The sequence below is a fragment of the Oncorhynchus mykiss genome, chromosome 2 (genome assembly GCF_057628025.1).
Source record: "Oncorhynchus mykiss isolate SJ-2025 chromosome 2, ASM5762802v1, whole genome shotgun sequence".
Classification (NCBI taxonomy): Eukaryota; Metazoa; Chordata; class Actinopteri; order Salmoniformes; family Salmonidae; genus Oncorhynchus; species Oncorhynchus mykiss.
Window position 1 is genome coordinate 15003458 of NC_143023.1, and position 21291 is coordinate 15024748.

Below are 21291 nucleotides of genomic sequence, written 5' to 3' on the forward strand. Positions count from 1 at the left end.
TGAATTCAATCAATCAAGGAAAAACAGATTAAACCAACAAGACACATCAAGATGAATAGCAGGATGTTTTAATACAAGTTGTTGAGCAGGTTAGCAAAGCAAACATAAATGAGTGTTAAACACATGAGTAATGATTCAATAAAAAATAAAAATCACATTAACAAATACAGTCAGTATCATTCATTATGAAATTTAACAAAAATAAGTAATTTTCTTTAAAAAATTATTAGAAGCCTAATAATGTGTTATATATCCTGTCAGTACTTCTAAAACAGCAGTTATGATTCTCTAGCCCCACTTGAACTTCTCCTGTAGGTCTAACACACCCTTAACCTTCCACTTGAAGTTGTCCTTTCAGATCCACAAAGGGAAGTCAACAAGATCCTAAGGATAGCAGCAAGGTAGCAGTTTGGAATCTGGCTATTTGATTTGCGCTCACATAGAATATAAACCAATATAAGATGTGGAAAGATGCCAGTCCTACATCACTCACTATAAGCATTAGCTGACCTAAAGACAACACTAAAATCTGGGTCAGACGAGCCCATAGGCACAGATCTAGGATCAGCTTCCCGAACACTACTTCATTAGGGGGAAACTTTAAATCCGTGTCTATGGGCCAATTTAATCTATTAAAAGCATGACATTGGATCCACGAGTCACTTCCTCAGTGACTGACTGGAAAACGGTAATACATATCGTAATCATATTTCATGTTCTACTATGTACAAAATGTATATTATGGTTATATTACTAGATATATAATGATGTATTATAATAATACTTGTTTAACAGACAATGTCTAGGCAGAGTGGTGTGAGTAGGTGTGGCTGGGAACTGATGTCATATCCTCTCTGCTTCAATATCAAGCCTGGAACTCCAATTCTAAGTCATTCATAAATCACACAGGGACTTCCCTGGTATAGCTGGGGGGGAGGGAGAGGAACTAAATCTGTTGCGGCATACGACAGGAAGTGAACTGGTATGAACTGTTAGGAACTAGTGAAAGAGAGGGGAAAAGGAATGTCATGTTCGTGTGCTGTCTGATACAGAAATCTTTCACCCATCTTTACAATAACTAGAAACACAAATAGTATCACACTGTCTCCACTACCAGGTCACACTATTACTCAACAGACCACAGATGAGTAATTTCCCCCCAACATAGTAATATGAGTTTGTATACTGTACATTTGTATGTATGTGTGTTAATATGCCTAGTCACTTATCATAGACTAAAAGTGCAGCTATGGGAATCTAGCTTCCACAGCAAGAGATCCACTGCTGCACTAAAACTGTCTCAGAATGTAATACAAGACAAGCTCAAGCCACTTGCCCATTACAATGCTTTAAAAATTAAAATACACTTTTAAAAACAGTTGGGCAGCTAAAAACACTAAGAACAACCACACTCACACCCCCGCGTGCACCCACCCACGCACCACAACACACACACGGGCAAAACACACACACACACACACACACACACACACACACACACACACCCCCGCGTGCACCCACCCACGCACCACAAAACACACACAATACACTCACACCCCCGCGTGCACCCACCCACGCACCACAAAACACACACAACACACTCACACCCCCGCGTGCACCCACCCACCCACGCACCACAAAACACACACACGGGCACAACACACACACACCCCCGCGTGCACCCACCCACCCACGCACCACAAAACACACACGGGCACAACACACACACACACACACACACACCCGCGCGCTCCCACCCACGCACCACAAAACACACACACGGGCACAAAACATACCCCCAGACCCACGTACACACATTCACACTTTGGTTTCTTCTGCGTTGTCCACATTAACTGAGGTTCGTTGGGTCCTATTCCTGCTCCTGTCAACACATCTGTAACTGAAATACCAAACAGATGTCTTTAGCAATACGTATAAATTCACAAAATAATCATTTATATACATTCAGTGACCTACAATGTCTCAGTAACCTTGACTAAACTAAAAAAAACTTTGGACCCCCCCCCCCCCCCACCCCCATACACACCTCTCTCCAGCAAATAACAGTATGATGACTACAGCAAAACATCCCACAGGAATCCAGGCCAGTGTGTGGGACCTTTCATCTATGTGGGAAAGAGAGAGTGGCTCAGTGTAATGGAAGAAGCTAATGATATGCTTTAGATCAGTAGACTAACAACAGTAGACTAACACTCACAGATGACCCTGTTACAAACCCAGTCTTCAACATGAGCATTCAGATAAAACCCAAATCCATTTCAGAACGAGAGATTTGACTATCAGTGTTGATATAAAGTGCATTCGGAAAGTATTGAGACCCCTTCCCTTTTTCCACATTGTTACGTTACAGCCTTATTCTAAAATGGATGATTAAAAAAAATATATACAGTGGGGCAAAAAAGTATTTAGTCAGCCACCAATTGTGCAAGTTCTCCCACTTAAAAAGATGCGAGAGGCCTTTAATTTTCATCATAGGTACACTTCAACTATGAAAGACAAAATGAGGGAAAAAAAATCCAGAAAAATCACATTGCAGGATTTTTAATTAATTGATTTGCAAATTATGGTGGAAAATAGGTATTTGGTCACATACAAACAAGCAAGATTTCTGTCTCTCACAGACCTAACTTCTTCTTTAAGAGGCTCATCTGTCCTCCACTCGTTACCTGTATTAATGGCACCTGTTTGAACAGTATAAAAGACACCTGTCCACAACCTCAAACAGTCACACTCCAAACTCCACTATGGCCAAGACCAAAGAGCTGTCAAAGGACACCAGAAACAAAATTGTAGACCTGCACCAGGCTGGGAAGACTGAATCTGCAATGGGTAAGCTTGGTTTGAAGAAATCAACTGTGGGAGCAATTATTAGGAAATGGAAGACATACAAGACCACTGATAACCTCCCTCGATCTGGGGCTCCACGCAAGATTTCACCCCGTGGGGTCAAAATGATCACAAGAACGGTGAGCAAAAATCCCAGAACCACACGGCAGGACGTAGTGAATGACCTGCAGAGAGCTGAGACCAAAGTAACAAAGCCTACCATCAGTAACACACTACGCCGCCAGGGACTCAAATCCCGCAGTGCCAGACGTGTCCCCCTGCTTAAGCCAGTACATGTCCAGGCCCGTCTGAAGTTTGCTAGAGAGCATTTGGATGATCCAGAAGAAGATTGGGAGAATGTCATATGGTCAGATGAAACCAAAATAGAACTTTTTGGTAAAAACTCAACTCGTCGTGTTTGGAGGACAAAGAATGCTGAGTTGCATCCAAAGAACACCATACCTACTGTGAAGCATGGGGGTGGAAACATCATGCTTTGGGGCTGTTTTTCTGCAAAGGGACCAGGACGTCTGATCCGTGTAAAGGAAATAATGAATGGGGCCATGTATCGTGAGATTTTGAGTGAAAACCTCCTTCCATCAGCAAGGGCATTGAAGATGAGACGTGGCTGGGTCTTTCAGCATGACAATGATCCCAAACACACCGCCCAGGCAAGGAGTGGCTTCGTAAGAAGCATTTCAAGGTCCTGGAGTGGCCTAGCCAGTCTCCAGATCTCAACCACATAGAAAATCTTTGGAGGGAGTTGAAAGTCCGTGTTGCGCAGCAACAGCCCCAAAACATCACTGCTCTAGAGGAGATCTGCATGGAGGAATGGGACAAAATACCAGCAACTGTCATGTATTGTCATGTTGTGTCTTGTTTCTGTCCTTTCCCTTCACCCTGTCTCCCTCTGCTGGTCGTTATTAGGTTACCTTTTCTCCCCCTCTTTCCCCCAGCTGTTCCTTGTCTCCTCCTAACTACCTCGTCACCCCTTTTCCCACCTGTTCCCTTTTTCCCTCTGATTAGTCCTCTATATCTCTCTCTGTTTTTGCTCCTGTCTTTGTCGGATTCTTGTTTGTGTTATTCATGCCTGAACCAGACTATCGTCATGTTTGCTGCAACCTTGTCCTGTCCTGTCGGAATCTGCCGGTCCATCTGAGCCTACCTATGTTTTGTCATTAAAGAAGCTCTGTTTACGTTAATTCGCTTTTGGGTCCTCATTCACGCACCGTAACAGAAGAATCCGACCAAGAATGGACCCAGCGACTTCGGATCCTCTCCACTCAGCCGTCGAGATCCAGGGAGCGATGCTAGGCAGACACGAGCAGGAATTGTCTGCTGCTCGACATGCCGTTGAGATCCTGGCCACCCAAGTCTCCAACCTCACAGAACAGGTTCACCATCTCCGCCTCGATCCACCGGCCACTTCCAGGGCTTTCGAATCTCCGGAGCCCAGAATCAATAACCCGCCGTGTTACTCTGGGGAGCCCACTGAATGCCGCTCGTTCCTCACCCAGTGTGATATTGTGTTTTCTCTCCAGCCCAACACTTACTCCAGGAGCACTGCTCGTATCGCCTACGTCATATCTCTCCTTACTGGACGGGCTCGTGAGTGGGGCACGGCAATCTGGGAGGCAAGGGCTGAGTGTACTAACCAGTATCAGGACTTTAAGGAGGAGATGATACGGGTTTTTGATCGATCTGTTTTTGGGGAGGAGGCTTCCAGGGTCCTGTCTTCCCTATGTCAAGGTAATCGATCCATAACAGACTACTCTATTGAGTTTCGCACTCTTGCTGCCTCCAGTGGCTGGAACGAGCCGGCTTTGCTCGCTCGTTTTCTGGAGGGTCTCCGCGCAGAGGTAAAGGATGAGATTCTCTCCCGGGAGGTTCCTTCCAGCGTGGATTCCTTGATTGAACTCGCTATTCGCATTGAGCGACGGGTTGATCTTCGTCACCGAGCTCGTGGAAAGGAGCTCGCGTTCTCCGTTGCCCCCCTCTCCGCATCACTACCATCTTCCTCTGCCGGCTCGGGTGCTGAGCCTATGCAGCTGGGAGGTATCCGCATCTCGACTAAAGAGAGGGAACGGAGAATCACCAACCGCCTCTGTCTCTATTGCGGTTCCGCTGGTCATTTTGCCACTTCATGTCCAGTAAAAGCCAGAGCTCATCAGTAAGCGGAGGGCTACTGGTGAGCGCTACTACTCCTGTCTCTCCTTCAAGATCCTGCACTACCTTGTCGGTCCATCTACGCTGGACCGGTTCGTCAGCTTCCTGCAGTGCCTTAATAGACTCTGGGGCGGAGGGCTGTTTTATGGACGAGACCTGGGCTCGGGAACATGACATTCCTCTCAGACAGTTAAGGGAGTCCACGGCCTTGTTCGCCCTGGATGGTAGTCCTCTCCCCAGGATTCAGCGTGAGACGCTACCTTTAACCCTCACTGTTTCTGGTAATCATAGCGAAACCATTTCTTTTTTAATTTTTCGTTCACCTTTTACACCTGTTGTTTTGGGCCATCCCTGGCTAGTTTGTCATAATCCTTCCATTAATTGGTCTAGTAATTCTATCCTCTCCTGGAACGTCTCTTGTCATGTGAAATGTTTAATGTCTGCTATCCCTCCTGTTTCCTCTGTCTCTTCTTCACAGGAGGAGCCTGGTGATTTGACAGGGGTGCCGGAGGAATATCACGATCTGCGCACGGTGTTCAGTCGGTCCAGGGCCACCTCTCTTCCTCCACACCGGTCGTATGATTGTAGTATTGATCTCCTTCCGGGAACCACTCCCCCCCGGGGTAGACTATACTCTCTGTCGGCTCCCGAACGTAAGGCTCTCGAAGATTATTTGTCTGTAGCTCTTGCCGCCGGTACCATAGTCCCCTCCTCCTCTCCCGCCGGAGCGGGGTTTTTTTTTGTTAAGAAGAAGGACGGGTCCCTGCGCCCCTGCATAGATTATCGAGGGCTGAATGACATAACAGTGAAGAATCGTTATCCGCTTCCTCTTATGTCTTCAGCCTTCGAGATCCTGCAGGGAGCCAGGTTTTTCACTAAGTTGGACCTTCGTAACGCTTACCATCTCGTGCGCATCAGGGAGGGGGACGAGTGGAAGACGGCGTTTAACACTCCGTTAGGGCACTTTGAATACCGGGTTCTTCCTTTCGGCCTCGCTAACGCTCCAGCTGTCTTTCAGGCATTAGTCAATGATGTCCTGAGAGACATGCTGAACATCTTTGTTTTCGTTTACCTTGACGATATCCTGATTTTTTCACCGTCACTCCAGATTCATGTTCAGCACGTTCGACGTGTCCTCCAGCGCCTTTTAGAGAATTGTCTTTTTGTGAAGGCTGAGAAGTGCTCTTTTCATGCCTCCTCCGTCACTTTTCTCGGTTCTGTTATTTCCGCTGAAGGCATTAAGATGGATCCCGCTAAGGTCCAAGCTGTCATTGATTGGCCCGTCCCTAAGTCACGCGTCGAGCTGCAGCGCTTTCTCGGCTTCGCGAACTTCTATCGTCGTTTCATCCGTAATTTCGGTCAGGTGGCAGCTCCTCTCACAGCCCTTACTTCTGTCAAGACGTGCTTTAAGTGGTCCGTTTCCGCCCAGGGAGCTTTTGATCTCCTCAAGAATCGTTTTACATCCGCACCTATCCTTGTTACACCTGACGTCACTAGACAGTTCGTTGTCGAGGTTGACGCGTCAGAGGTGGGCGTGGGAGCCATTCTTTCTCAGCGCTCCCTCTCTGACGACAAGGTCCACCCTTGCGCGTATTTTTCTCATCGCCTGTCGCCGTCGGAACGTAACTATGATGTGGGAAACCGCGAACTGCTCGCCATCCGCTTAGCCCTAGGCGAATGGCGACAGTGGTTGGAGGGGGCGACCGTTCCTTTTGTCGTTTGGACTGACCATAGGAACCTTGAGTACATCCTTTCTGCCAAACGACTTAATGCGCGTCAGGCGCGCTGGGCGCTGTTTTTCGCTCGTTTCGAGTTCGTGATTTCTTATCGTCCGGGCTCTAAGAACACCAAGCCTGATGCTTTATCTCGTCTCTTCAGTTCTTCAGTAGCCTCCACTGACCCCGAGGGGATTCTCCCTGAGGGGCGTGTTGTCGGGTTGACTGTCTGGGGAATTGAGAGGCAGGTAAAGCAAGCACTCACTCAAACTCCGTCGCCGCGCGCTTGTCCTAGGAACCTTCTTTTCGTTCCCGTTCCTACTCGTCTGGCCGTTCTTCAGTGGGCTCACTCTGCCAAGTTAGCCGGCCACCCTGGCGTTCGGGGTACGCTTGCTTCCATTCGCCAGCGTTTTTGGTGGCCCACCCGGGAGCATGACACGCGTCGCTTCGTGGCTGCTTGTTCGGTCTGCGCGCAGACTAAGTCCGGTAACTCCCCTCCTGCCGGCCGTCTCAGGCCGCTTCCCATTCCCTCTCGACCGTGGTCTCACATCGCCTTAGATTTTGTCACCGGACTGCCTTCGTCAGCGGGGAAGACTGTTATTCTTACGGTTGTCGACAGGTTCTCTAAGGCGGCTCATTTTATTCCCCTTGCTAAGCTTCCTTCTGCTAAAGAGACGGCACAAATCATCATCGAGAATGTTTTCAGAATTCATGGCCTTCCGTCAGACGTCGTTTCGGACAGAGGTCCGCAATTCACGTCTCAATTTTGGAGGGAGTTTTGCCGTTTGATTGGGGCTTCCGTCAGTCTCTCTTCCGGCTTTCACCCCCAGTCTAACGGTCAAGCAGAACGGGCCAATCAGACTATTGGTCGCATCTTACGCAGTCTTTCTTTTCGCAACCCTGCGTCTTGGTCAGAACAGCTCCCCTGGGCAGAATACGCCCACAACTCGCTTCCTTCGTCTGCGACCGGGCTATCTCCTTTTCAGAGTAGCCTCGGGTACAAGCCTCCGCTGTTCTCATCTCAGTTCGCCGAGTCCAGCGTCCCCTCCGCTCAGGCTTTTGTCCAACGTTGCGAGCGCACCTGGAAGAGGGTCAGGTCTGCACTTTGCCGTTATAGGGCGCAGACTGTGAGAGCTGCTAATAAGCGTAGAACTAAGAGTCCTAGATATTGTCGCGGTCAGAGAGTTTGGCTCTCCACTCAGAACCTTCCCCTTAAGACCGCTTCTCGCAAGTTGACCCCGCGGTTCATTGGTCCGTTCCGTATTTCTCAGATCATTAATCCTGTCGCAGTTCGACTTCTTCTTCCGCGATATCTTCGTCGCGTCCACCCGGTCTTCCATGTCTCCTGTATCAAGCCCGTTCTTCGCGCCCCCGCTCGTCTTCCTCCCCCCCCCCCCATCCTTGTCGAGGGCGCACCCATCTACAGGGTCCGTAGGATTTTGGACATGCGTCCTCGGGGCCGTGGTCATCAGTACCTAGTAGATTGGGAGGGGTACGGCCCTGAGGAGAGGAGTTGGGTTCCCTCTCGGGACGTGCTGGACCGTGCGCTGATCAAGGATTTCCTCCGTTGCCGCCAGGTTTCCTCCTCGAGTGCGCCAGGAGGCGCTCGGTGAGTGGGGGGGTACTGTCATGTATTGTCATGTTGTGTCTTGTTTCTGTCCTTTCCCTTCACCCTGTCTCCCTCTGCTGGTCGTTATTAGGTTACCTTTTCTCCCCCTCTTTCCCCCAGCTGTTCCTTGTCTCCTCCTAACTACCTCGTCACCCCTTTTCCCACCTGTTCCCTTTTTCCCTCTGATTAGTCCTCTATATCTCTCTCTGTTTTTGCTCCTGTCTTTGTCGGATTCTTGTTTGTGTTATTCATGCCTGAACCAGACTATCGTCATGTTTGCTGCAACCTTGTCCTGTCCTGTCGGAATCTGCCGGTCCATCTGAGCCTACCTATGTTTTGTCATTAAAGAAGCTCTGTTTACGTTAATTCGCTTTTGGGTCCTCATTCACGCACCGTAACAGCAACAGTGTGTGAAAACCTTGTGAAGACTTACAGAAAACATTTGACCTCTGTCATTGCCAACAAAGGGTATATAACAAAGTATTGAGATAAACTTATGTTATTGACCAAATACTTATTTTCCACCATAATTTGCAAATAAATTCATTAAAAATCCTACAAATGTGATTTTCTGGATTTTTTTCCCCTCATTTTGTCTGTCATAGTTGAAGTGTACCTATGATGAAAAATACAGGCCTCTCTCATCTTTTTAAGTGGGAGAACTTGCACAATTGGTGGCTGACTAAATACTTTTTTGCCCCACTGTATATATATTTTTTAACTAGGCAAGCCTACCCTGGACGGCGCTGGGCCAGTTGTGCGCCGCCCTATGGGACTCCCAATAGCGGCCGTTGGTGATATAGCCTGGAATCGATTCGGGGTCTGTAGTGACAGCTCTAGCACTAAGATGCAGTGCCTTATAGACTGCTGCGCCACTCGGAGCCCTGACAATTGATGCTTTCCTCATCATCCTACACACAATACCCCAAAATGACAAAGCGAAAACTGTTTTATTAAAACATTTTAGCTAATTTATTAAAAATAAAAAACGTAAATATTTACACAAGTATTCTGACCCTTTGCTATGAACTCAGGTGCTCTGTTTCCATTGACCATCCTTGAGATGTTTCTACAACTTGATTGGAGTCCACCTGTGGTAAATTCAATTAATTGGACATGATTTGCAGCATTGAAGGTCCCCCAAGAACACAGTGGCCTCCATCATTCTTAAATGGAAGACGTTTGGAACCCCCAAGACTCTTCCTAGAGCTGGCTGCCCGGCCAAACTGAGCAATCAGGGGAGAAGGTTTTGGTCAGGGAGGTGACCAAGAACCCGAAGGTCACTCTGACAGAGCTCCAGAGTTCCTCTATGGAGATGGGAATACCTTCCAGAAGGACAACCATCGCTGCAGCACTATTCTAATCAGACCTTTTTGGTAGAGTGGCCAGACGGAAGCCACTCCTCAGTAAAAGGCACATGACAGCCCGCTTGGAGTTTGCCAAAATGCCTAAATGACTCTCAGACCATGAGAAACAAGATTCTCTGGTCTGATGAAACCAAGATTGAACTCTTTGGCCTGAATGCCAAGTGTCACATCTGGAGGAAACCTGGCACCATCCCTACGGTGAAGCATGGTGGTGGCAGCATCATGCGGTGGGGATGTTTTTCAGTGGCAGGGACTGGGAGACTAGTCAGGATCGAGGGAAGGATGAAAGGAGCAAGTACAGAGAGATCCTTGATGAAAACCTGCTCCATAGCGCTCAGGACCTCAGACTGGGGTGAAGGTTCACCTTCTAACAAGACAAAGACCCAAAGCTCACAGCCAAGACAACGCAGGAATGGCTTCGGGACAAGTCTCTGAATGTCCTTGAGTGGCCCAACATCTCTGGAGAGACCCAAAAATAGCTGTTCAGTGACACTCCCCGTCCAATCTGACAGAGCTTGAGAGTATCAGCAGAGAAGAATGGGAGAAACTCCTCAAAGGTGTGCCAAGCTTGTAGTGTCATACCAAAGAAGACTGACAAAAAAGTTCTGAGTAAATGGTCTGAATATTTTTGTGAGAAATTTGCTAAGAAATCTACAAACCTGTTTTTGCTTTGTCATTATGGGCTATTGAGTGTAGATTGATGAGGAGAAAAAATGATTTAATCCATTTTAGAATAAGGCTGTAACGTAACAAAATGTGGAGGGGTTGGAATATGTTCCGAATGCACTGTACGATCTGAGTTGATTTAGCCTGAGTGCCTCTCCACTTTCAGCTACTCCACAGGACTGTTGGGCAGGGCAGCAGTGGAGCATGTCAGTCCATTCAAGTCAAGTTTATACAATTCATCTTCATTGTACTATTTCACTAAACCACTTTGACAGATTGTCGCACAGCAAGCGGTACCGGTGAGCCAAGTTCAAAAAGCTTCTTAACAGCTTCTACCCCCAAGCCACAAGACTCCTGAACAGCTAATCAAATGGCTACCCAGACTATTTGCGTGCCCCCCCCCCCCTCCCCCTCTTCTTTTACACTGCTGCTACTCTCGGTTTATTATTATTATTATTATTATTTAATTTATCTGTTATTATACCAGGTAAATTGACTGAAAACACGTTCTCATTTACAGCAACGACCTGGGGAATAGTTACAGGGGAGAGGAGGGGGATGAATGAGCCAATTGTAAACTGGGGATTATTAGGTGACCGTGATGGTTTGAGAGCCGGATTGGGAATTTAGCCAGGACACCGCTGTTAACCCCCCTACTCTTATTATCTATGCATAGTCACTTTTAACTCTAACTACATGTACATATTACTTCAATTACCTCGACTAACTGGTGCCCCCGCACATTGACTCTGTACTGATACCCCCTGTACATAGCCTCCACATTGACTCTGTACATAGCCTCCACATTGACTCTGTACCGTAACACCCTGTATATAGCCTCCACATTGATTATTATCGTAACAACCTGTATATAGCCTCGCTACTGTTATTTTACTGCTGCTCTTTAATTATAATGTTGTTTTTTTTTAAACTGAATTATTTTTTACTTAAGTAAAATAAGTGTTAAAACTGCATTGTTGGTTAAGGGCTTGTAAGTAATAATTCCACCTGTTGTATTCGGCTCATGTGACAAATATTTGATTTGATTTTTAATCTGCCGTTACAGTAACTGTAACACTTAGGGAACACTTGGGGCGGCAGGGTAGCCTAGTGGTTAGAGCGTTGTTGCAAGTTCAAACCCCCGAGCTGACAAGGTACAAATCTGTCGTTCTGCCCCTGAACAGGCAGTTAACCCACTGTTCCTAGGCCGTCATTGTAAATAAGAATTTGTTCTTAACTGACTTGCCTAGTTAAATAAAGGTAAAAAAATAAATAAAAAAAAACACTCCTTCGGAGCCTAGCTGAGTCTGAGGATATGATATGATCCTTTTAGAGTAGATAAACACACCTGATGAACTACCAAAGGAATCAACCAGCCATAACAGGAAGACCTACAAGCCATTAAAGACAATTGTTTTACAGTGATGAGAAGAGTCGTGGTGGGGGAGGGAGATATTTGCACATCGTTACAACACCTTTGAAATGTCGTTATTCTTTTAGAACTTGTGTGTGATGTTTACTGTTCATTTTTGTATTGTTAATTTCACTTTTGTTTATTATCTATTTCACTTGCTTTGACAATGTAAACATATGTTTCCCATGCCAATAGAGCCCTTAAATTGAAATTAGATTGAATTGAGAGAGCGAACGAACATGGGGACATAGCTAGGGTAAATAGTAGGAGGGGTAAGTTGGCAGAAACACTGAAATCCAAAATGGCAGTAATTCAGAAGTCATATAGAGGTCTCTGTCTTTCTGTCTTGACTCATGGTGGTAGACATATACATGGAGTACAAAACATTAGTAATATTGCTCTCAGAACAGCATCAATTCTCCGGGGCACGGGCGAAAGCGTTCAACAGGGATGCCCATGTTGAATCCAATGCTTCCCATGGTTGAGTCAAGTTGGCTGGATGTCCTTTGGTTGATGAACCATTCTTGATAAACATGGGAAACTGTTGAGCATGAAAACCCTTAATCTACTCTGATTGAAGTGGATTTAACAAGTGGCATCAATAAGGGATCATAGCTTTCAGTTCATGTCATGGAAAGAGCAGGTGTCATTAATGTTTTGTACACATTGATTCTCAGGACTGGGTGCCTAAAACACATCCTGATTCCAACTATGACTTAACACTGTCACCTGGTCTGACATCCTTGATGTGGTCAGGATTAGAGGGGCTGCTAGGTTCCATGGTGCAGTTACCTAAGAAACACAAGGGGATGATCAGTAACTTGTAACTTGTTCAGCAACTTTGGTATGATATAGTAAACAACAGGCTCAATGCAGGTACTTAAAAATAATTAATTATAGGGTAAAAAAATCCTTAAGCTACAGTAGGCCTACTACTGTAAGGAACAACACTGGAGAAGAGAAGCAGGTATGGGGAGTTAACATTTAATTAGAAACGGACAGGCAACAGGACAGGAACAGCGTCAGAACTGGGTAACAAAGACAGACGACAATCAATGCAGCAGACGGGGAACAGAGCGGAGGAACAGACAGATATAGGGGAGGTAATGACAGAGGTGATTGAGTCCAGGTGAGTCCAATAATCGCTGATGCGCGTGACGGGGATGGCAGGCGTGCGTAGTGCTGGAGAGCCTGGCGCCCTCGAGCGCCAGGGGGGGGGGGAAGAGTGGGAGCAGGCGTGACAACTACAAGGTTATCTATTCACTTTCTTTACTGATTAACTGTTAACTCAGCTGCAGGGTCTGTCTGCTAAGTCTCTGGGTGTTTATCAATATGCATACTACCGTGCTCCACACTCATTCTTCAAGTGCATTCTCCGAGGATGTTCTCTTGAGTACGTCTCGTGAGGACGAGTGTGGAGAACGCATAAAACATTACATTTCAGCAGCACTCCCCCCTGTATTATCGCAGGCTGCACCTCCCCATTCAATGAACCATCTTCCAGCAAAGACAATGGAAACAATAGAGACGAAACAAGATACACACAAAGCAAACATTTTACTTCATAACTCTCAGCTAGCTATGTGTGAATTGTAATAATCTATCTAACCAGATAGTTTAACAGGTAAACATGTCCTAAAAGCAATGGTATGCAAAGTAGATGTCAATTCATCGTGTGTAGCTAGCTAGTTAGCAGTAACAGTAGTAGCTAGCAAAGTAGATGTATGCAAAGTAGATGTCAATTCATTGTGTGTAGCTAGCTAGTTAGCAGTAACAGTAGTAGCTAGCCAGTTAGCCCTATTGACTTATTATGGGCTTGTGATCTACACACTACAGTGGGCATTGTAGGCAGGTAAACATGACAAAATGAACCCAGAATGTACAGTGAGCTCTAAACGCATTGGACCAGTGACATGTTTTGTTGTTTTGGCTCTGTACTCCAGCACTTAGGATTTGAAACGATACAATGACTATGCAGTTAAAGTGCAGACAAATTGTCACTGTCCCAATACTTTGAGTTCACTGTTCACTGTAACGTATCAATATATTGCAGTCAGGCAACATATGACATGTGAATGGGAAACATTTAATTAGTCTGAATTTATTTTCTATAGCTTCAGCTCACATAACAAGGCTACCTGGGGTGGCAGATAGCCTAGTGGTTAGAGCATTGGGCCAGTTACCGAAAGGTTGCTGGATTGAATCCCTGAGCTGACAAAGTAAAAATCTGTCATTCTTCCCCTGAACAAGGCAGTTAACCCACTGCTCCCCGGTAGGTGGTCATTGTAAATAAGAATGTGTTCTTAACTGGCTTGCCAGGTTAAAAAAATAATGTCTGCCATTGATTTCAATGGATACTTTCTTTTAAATATGTTCGAACGGAGTATGCATTAGAGAAGTGCCCTACGTGCTCATTTAACATGCTTTGATTTGGACTCATACTCCACCCTCACATGCTCCAACACCGTATGACTATTCAGTTCCTGTGTGATTTTTATTCAGTTACTGTACAAAGAAGTTAGTACACTGATGAATTGAAACCACAGTGTGTTTGTGTGCATGTGTGTGTCTCGGAGTGTGTCGGTGTCTCTGTGTGTCGGTGTCTCTGTGTGTGTGTGTGTGTGTCGGTGTCTCTGTGTGTGTGTGTGTCGGTGTGTATGTGTGTGTGTAATCTAGTTGTTTTCAGTTGGAGGTGGGGTTATACTCACATTCTACTTTATTCACCACCTGAAAGACAACAGAGAGGTGACAATAAGAGACCATGAAGTGATGTAGTCTAGATTCTAGACCTTTACAAGTCCAGCCATCCATTGATCCATTGCCAGCACTTTTATGTGATATGCTCCCCTCTATCTTTCTGAATGTCTGACCGTACTTCTCACTTACATGGAGAAGAGGTGACAACCAAATTCAAAGGCAATATTAGTACCTGAGGCTTTACGCAGTCCACCGTATACTTCAGGCTGCCCAGACAGACTGTGGTAGTGATGGACTGTCTGGTCAGACCCAGAACCTGATTTGCATTTGTTTCACCTTTGAAGGTCAGCGTGGATCCCTAAACAAAAACACAGACAGAGTTTCTCCTGGTCAGTAACAACTTGTTCCCTAATGATGACAGATGCACTAGTCTTCTGAACAGGGTTGGGGTTTAAATCAAATTGAAGTCAGCCAATTCAGGAAGTAAACTGAAATTCCAATTCAATAATTTAAAAAGGGCATCTATTTTCAATGACTTCTCAATAAGTTAAAAAAGGAGAAGTTATGTCAAAAGTTTTTCGATTTTTGGAAAAAAATTCAAACCATTTGACTGACTTCAATTGAAATTGACCCTAACCCTGCTTTTGAATGATTGGGTTATTTCTGCTGTCACTCACATTTGGATATGCCCACTCTGTTTCACAATTCATTGAAGGCGGGGGCTCTGAGAGGTGATAGGTTGTTGTACCATTGGGAGCTTGAGAACAGTTACAGTGCATGGACAGGAAGTTGGCACATCTAATCAGCAGAAACACCACTGTGAGAGAAAAGAAAATGAGCTACAACTCTGGACGTTGCATGGTTTATATGATCCCGTTTATAGAGTATTTTGCAATAGCATGGCCTTCACGTTTCTGGGCTTTCCTACTGTGTACATAGCCACGAAAAGTAGCAGTGCTAAGGGTACTGCAGCACTCATTGAAAAATCAGAAGTTATATATTAGAGGTCGACCGATCATGATTTTTCAACGCCGATACAGATTATTGGAGGACCAAAAAAAGCCGATACTGATTAATCTGACAATTTGTATTTATTTATTTGTAATAATGACAATTACAACAATACTGAATGAACACTTATTTTACCTTAATATAATATATCAAATAAAATATTCCATACCTCAAATAAATAATGAAATATGTTCAATTTGGTTTAAATAATGCAAAAACAAAGTGTTGGAGAAGTAAAAGTGCAATATGTGCCATGTAAAAAAGCTAACGTTTGAGTTCCTTGCTCAGAACATGAGAACATATGAAAGTTGGTGGTTCCTTTTAACATGAGACTTCAATATTCCATGGTAAGAGGTTTTATGTTGTAGTTAATATAGTATTTATAGGACTATTTCTCTATACCATTTGTATTTCATATACCTTTGACTAGTGGATGTTCTTTTAGGCACAGGTATTGCCAGTGTAACAGTATAGCTTCCGTCCCTCTCCTCACCCCTACCTGGGCTTGAACCAGGAACACAACGAAGCAGCGTTACCCATCGCTCCATAAAAGCCGCGGCCCAGAGCAAGGGGAATAACTTCTCCAAGTCTCAGAGCGAGTGATGTTTGAAACGCTATTAGCGCACACCACGCTAACTACCTAGCCATTTCACATCGGTTACACCAGCCATTAGGCTGACAGCCTTGATGTCATAAACAGAGCTGTGCTTACGAAGAGCTGCTGGCAAAACGCACAAAAGTGCTGTTTGAATGAATGCTTATGAGCCTGCTGATGCCTACCATCGCTCAGTCAGACTGCTCTATCAGCCTCCCGGGTGGCGCAGTGGTTAAGGGCGCTGTACTGCAGCGCCATCAGAGTCCCTGGGTTTGCGCCCAGGCTCTGTCGTAACCCGCCGCGACCGGGAGGTCCGTGGGGCGACGCACAATTGGCCTAGCGTCGTCTGGGTTAGGGAGGGATTGGTCGGTAGGGATCTCCTTGTCTCATTGTGCACCAGCGACTCCTGTGGCGGGCCGGGCGCAGTGCTCGCTAGCCAAGGTTGCCAGGTGCACGGTGTAGCCTCTGACACATTGGTGCGGCTGGCTTCCGGGTTGGATGCGCGCTGTGTTAAGAAGCAGTACGGAGGACGCATGACATTCAGCCTTCGTCTCTCCCGAGCCCGTACGGGAGTTGTAGCAATGAGACAAGATAGTAGCTACAACAATTGGATACCACGAAATTGGGGAGAAAAAGGGGTAAAATAAAAAATAAAAAAAGACTGCTCTATCAAATCATAGACTTAATTATACCATAACACACAGAAATACGAACAGAAATACGAGCCTTAGGTCATTAATATGTTCGAATCCAGAAACTATCAAACAACGTTTATTATTTCAGTGAAATAAGGAACCGTTCGGTATTTTATCTAACGGGTGATAAATGAAACAGTCTAAATATTCTTGTTACATTGCACAACCTTGTCATAATTACGTAAAATTCTGGCAAATTAGTTCGCAATGAGCCAGGCTGCCCAAACTGTTGCATATACACTGACTCTGCGGGCAATGAACGCAAGAGAAGTGACACAATTTCACCTGGTTAATATTGCCTGCTAACCTGGATTTATTTTAGCTAAATATGCAGGTTTAAAAATATATACTTCTGTGTATTGATTTTAAGAAAGGCATTGGTGTTTATGGTTAGGTACAGTCGTCCAACGATTGTGCTTTTTCTGCAAATGCGCTTTTGTTAAATCATCCCCAAGCGTTGCATCAATTATATGCAAAGTAGGACACGCTATATTAAACTAGTAATATCATCAACCATGTGTAGTTATAACTAGTTTTTTTATAAGATAAGTTTAATGCTAGCTAGCTAGCAACTTACCTAGGCTTCTACTGCATTCGTGTAACAGGCAGTCAGTCTCCTTGTGGAGTGGAACGAGAGGCAGGTGGTTATAGCGTTGGACAAGTTAACTGTAACGTTACAAGATTGGATCCCCTGAGCTGACAAGGTGAAAATCTGTCGTTCTGCCCCTGAACAAGGCAGTTAACCCACCGTTCCTAGGCCGTCATTGAAAATAAGAATGTGTTCTTAACTGACTTGCCTAGTTAAATAAAGGTATTATAAAAAAAATAATTATAAAAAAATATATAAAAATAGGCAAAATCGTCGCCCAAAAATACAGATTTCCGATTGTTATGAAAACTTGAAATCGGCCCTGATTAATCGGCCATTCCGATTAATCGGTCGACCTCTAATATATATATACTGAACAAAAATATTAACACATGTAAAGTGTTGGTCCCATGTTTCATGGGCTGAAATAAAATATCCCAGAAATGTCCCATATGCACAAAAAGCTTATTTATCTAAAATGTTGTGCACAAATTTGTTTACATCCCTTTAAGTGAGCATTTCTCCTTTGCCAAGATAATCCATCCACCTGACAGGTGTGGCATATAGACCATTACACAGGTGCACTTTGTGCTGGGGACAATAAAAGGCCCCTGTAAAACGTGCTGTTTTGTCACACAATGCCACAGATGTCAACATTTGAGGGAGCGTGCAATTGGCATGCTGACTACAGGAATTTCTAACACAGTTGTTGCTATAGAATTTAATGTTAATTCCTCCACCATAACATGTAGTTTTAGATAATTTGGCCTACCGTGGCAGTCTGCAATGGAATGTTATGAATGACCGTCCATGTGTTTGTAAAACAGTTACATTGGGTGTATAAATCCTGATTCCTGTGACTAATCCATTTGGCTATTTAAGCTCTGAATATCAGCTACCCAATTTAATCAGGAGTTATGTTTGTGGTCTACAGCGGAGTATTTTTCATAATGCCATCACTATAGGTGATTTCAGGAAATGTTTTCCTTATTTCTGTTGAACAAACATAGCAGTAGAAGGATACAACAGAAAATGCACATGTGAAACTTCCCAACCAGACAAGTCAAAACAATGTTGCTGTCTTGCACGGCAATAAAACTTACTATTTAATATTTTGGATCCATTTGGGTCCTACAGACCCGACCCTACCTGGCCCTGACCCTCTCTCACCTCAGACCTGTTTCAGGTCGGATCTGGTCCACATCAGATCCAAATCGGGTAGGGTACTGATTTTATTTTTTAAATGACCAGGTCCTGTTATGGTCGAGTGGAAAGTTTGCTGGTCCAATTCGGTTCGGGTCTCATTTTCGGGACCCAAGAAGACCTCTACAGACGTGAGCACAACTTTCAAAACTACTGGCTGGAATTATACAAAACCTTTGGAGCGTCACTTTAAGGCTACTTCATTAACAATGTCTTTGCAAATAAACAATGTCGGCATGTAGCTTAAACATATTGTAACGACCCTGGGTTTATAAGCGCGGAAATCGACTCAGCCGCTTGAGTGTGCTTTTGGGGCACAATCGATAAACTCGCTGTACTTCGGGCTAGAAGATTGAGGGTTCAAGACATGCTTCCTGCCTGTTTCATTACAATATGATTAAAACTGATAAATGATATAATCTCATGTCACATATCTCTACCTATGAATGCGAGGAATGTATCCAGTCCTCACCATGCACAGCGAAGATTGACACCATTTCGCCAGAATTCCTCTTTGTTGTGTAGTCATTCAAATGGATGTAAAACAGACTGTTCTCTGCGTTCCGCTGCGAATGAACCGCTTTTAAACGTCAACCCTGCTTTTAGGACTTTCTGCTGCGTTAACCACGCCCCGGCCAATCGGATAGCCAATAACTACACTACTGTACACGAGCCTCTATCGCGTTCAGCCAATGATGTAGCTATCAGGCCACGTCTCGATTATTTTATGGTGACGGAAACTATACGATATTATGTCACCTTCAATCAGGGTGACTAAAACCGGCAGTTCTACCCTCTCTCCTCTCCACTTCCCCTAATCAATCATCTCCTCCAGCCCTATTGCACAATTTTGGCATGCACACATGACACATCGCCTACAAGCATGCCTACTAGACACCATATGCAGAGGAAGGATGACGACTTTACAGTGCCTACATGCATCCCTACACACCTGATACCTCTTCACGCAGTATGTGACTCCAGTGTAGCTATTCATTCCCCTAAACTCTACTACTGGGAGTGGGGGATGGTTTGACCACCAACCTCAGAGGACCTGGTCTCTCAGCTCTGAGATGGAATTTCCCTTCGCATTCACACACAGGCTGTTACTATAAACTGGGTGTGTCTGTGTGTGTAAGAGTATTTGTAATGAAGAGGGCAATGGGTACATTCTTCTGGAACATGGGGCCACCGTTCAGTAATATGTCCATCATTTGACTTGGACTACTTATAAATTATTTTTTGAAATGAAAGGTGGTGCCACTTCAGCCCTGTGTCCAACCTGAGGTTCATTAACAGTTTCTTCATCAATAACCCGAGGCACACTGAATTGATTTGTTTAAAATATTACTTTGAATTTGAGTCAGTTTTATAATTGGTTTGCTTGTACATCGTGTCTATTTCGTTTCGTGAGGGAAATGAGGGTTGAAAAGAAGAGATGACCTATGTGAAATGTTCCACTGAAAATGATATACTGGTGTTGTTACAGTGAGAACAGCACAGCTAATCTCAGATAACTATTTGTAGATACCAGCAGCAGATATACTGTAGACAATAGTTATACATCAGGAGTTAGGAAGTCAAGTCAAATGCAGACGATAAGCATCTGGTTGGCAGGGCTGAAATAAACAAGTGTAGCTTGTAGTCAGTGTTTCTAAGAGGATTAACATTACTCAGCTGTGAGCTATGAGCCAGAAGAAGTGATGAAATCCCCACAACAGGAAGTATGTCTTTGTGCTGACTGGATGTCTATTTTCCAGTATTCCTCTGACCCAGATACAGGGACAGTGCTCATTACTCAACATTATGCCAAGATGCCCCCCTCTTGGCCTGACGAACCAGCTTTGTCTTCTAATAACTGTGAAACTATGGAAAGAGGGAAATGAGGCACTACTGAGGGAAGAACAAAGGCCAAGAAATAAAACACAGAAACATTACTTAATGGTTTAATGTTTCAATACAAGCTGTTGAACCGGGTTACAAAGCAAATAAACCTGGATATATCACACATTATTATTAATTCTACACATTTAACAATAAGGAAAACTAAAATATGTAATTTAAAAATGTTGATGTAGACATATTGTAATAATGGATATACACTATCTCAGAGTAACAATAGCCTGTCAGTACAACCACAGTACATTTTTAGCAGACGCTCGTATCCAGAGTGACTTACAGGAGCAATTAGTGTTAAGTGCCTTGCTCAAAGGCACATTAACAGATTTTTTCAACTAGTCAGCTCAGGGATTCAAACCAGCAACCTTTCAGTTACTGGCGCAACGTTCTTAAGCGCTAGGCTACATGCCACAGTATTCAGAACAGATTAAATAATAATAATTAAATAATACAGTATGGACAGTAAGTAACCAAAAAAAGTGTTAAACAAATTAAAAAACATTTTATATTTTACATTCTTCAAAGTAGCCATCCTTTGCCTTGATGACAGCTTTGCACACTCTTGACATTCTCTCAACCAGCTTCACCTGGAATGCTTTTTCAACAGTTTTGAAGGAGTTCCCACATATGCTGAGCACTTGTTGGCTGCTTTCTTTTCACTCTGCGGTCCAACTCATCCCAAACCATCTCAATTGGGTTGAGGTCGGGTGATTGTGGAAGAAAGGTAATCTGATGCATCACTCTCCTTGGTCAAATAGCCCTTACCACAGCCCGGAGGTGTGTTTTAGGTCATTGTCCTGTTGAAAAACAAATGATAG

General features: G+C 44.5%; 1 protein-coding gene across 9 annotated transcripts; it reads right to left on the reverse strand.

Annotated features, from left to right (window-relative positions):
• Positions 1-52: 52 nt before the first annotated feature.
• LOC110536013 (uncharacterized) lies at positions 53-19369 on the reverse strand. Of its 9 annotated transcripts, XR_016484475.1 has the most exons (9): positions 19047-19242; positions 17360-17399; positions 15159-15298; positions 14714-14839; positions 14493-14511; positions 13128-13281; positions 12514-12576; positions 2048-2126; positions 53-1900 (listed from the first exon to the last, which is right to left on the reverse strand). XR_016484475.1 is itself a non-coding variant. In XM_021621488.3 (8 exons), exons 1-8 carry the CDS (start codon positions 19101-19103, stop codon positions 1819-1821), a joined length of 606 nt encoding a protein of 201 aa, XP_021477163.1. In that variant the 5' UTR covers positions 19104-19234; the 3' UTR covers positions 53-1818. The 9 variants fall into 9 exon arrangements, 8 of the variants coding, with proteins under 8 accessions (XP_021477163.1, XP_090046273.1, XP_021477182.1 ...); XM_021621488.3 differs by lacking the exon at positions 13128-13281 and having other exon boundaries at positions 19047-19234; XM_090190147.1 differs by lacking the exon at positions 13128-13281 and having other exon boundaries at positions 19015-19153.
• Positions 19370-21291: the final 1922 nt, after the last annotated feature.

What these genes read in the sequence shown, in the direction of transcription:
- LOC110536013 (XM_021621488.3), bottom strand. Translation starts at nt 19,103, where the DNA reads ATGACTACACAACAAAGAGGAATTCTGGCGAAATGGTGTCAATCTTCG. An exon ending in GTCAATCTTCGCTGTGCATG is followed by an intron (nt 17,400 to 19,046) that starts GTGAGGACTGGA and finishes CCACTCCACAAG; the next exon opens with GAGACTGACTGCCTGTTACA. An exon ending in CAGAGTGGGCATATCCAAAT is followed by an intron (nt 14,840 to 15,158) that starts GTGAGTGACAGC and finishes GTTTTTGTTTAG; the next exon opens with GGATCCACGCTGACCTTCAA.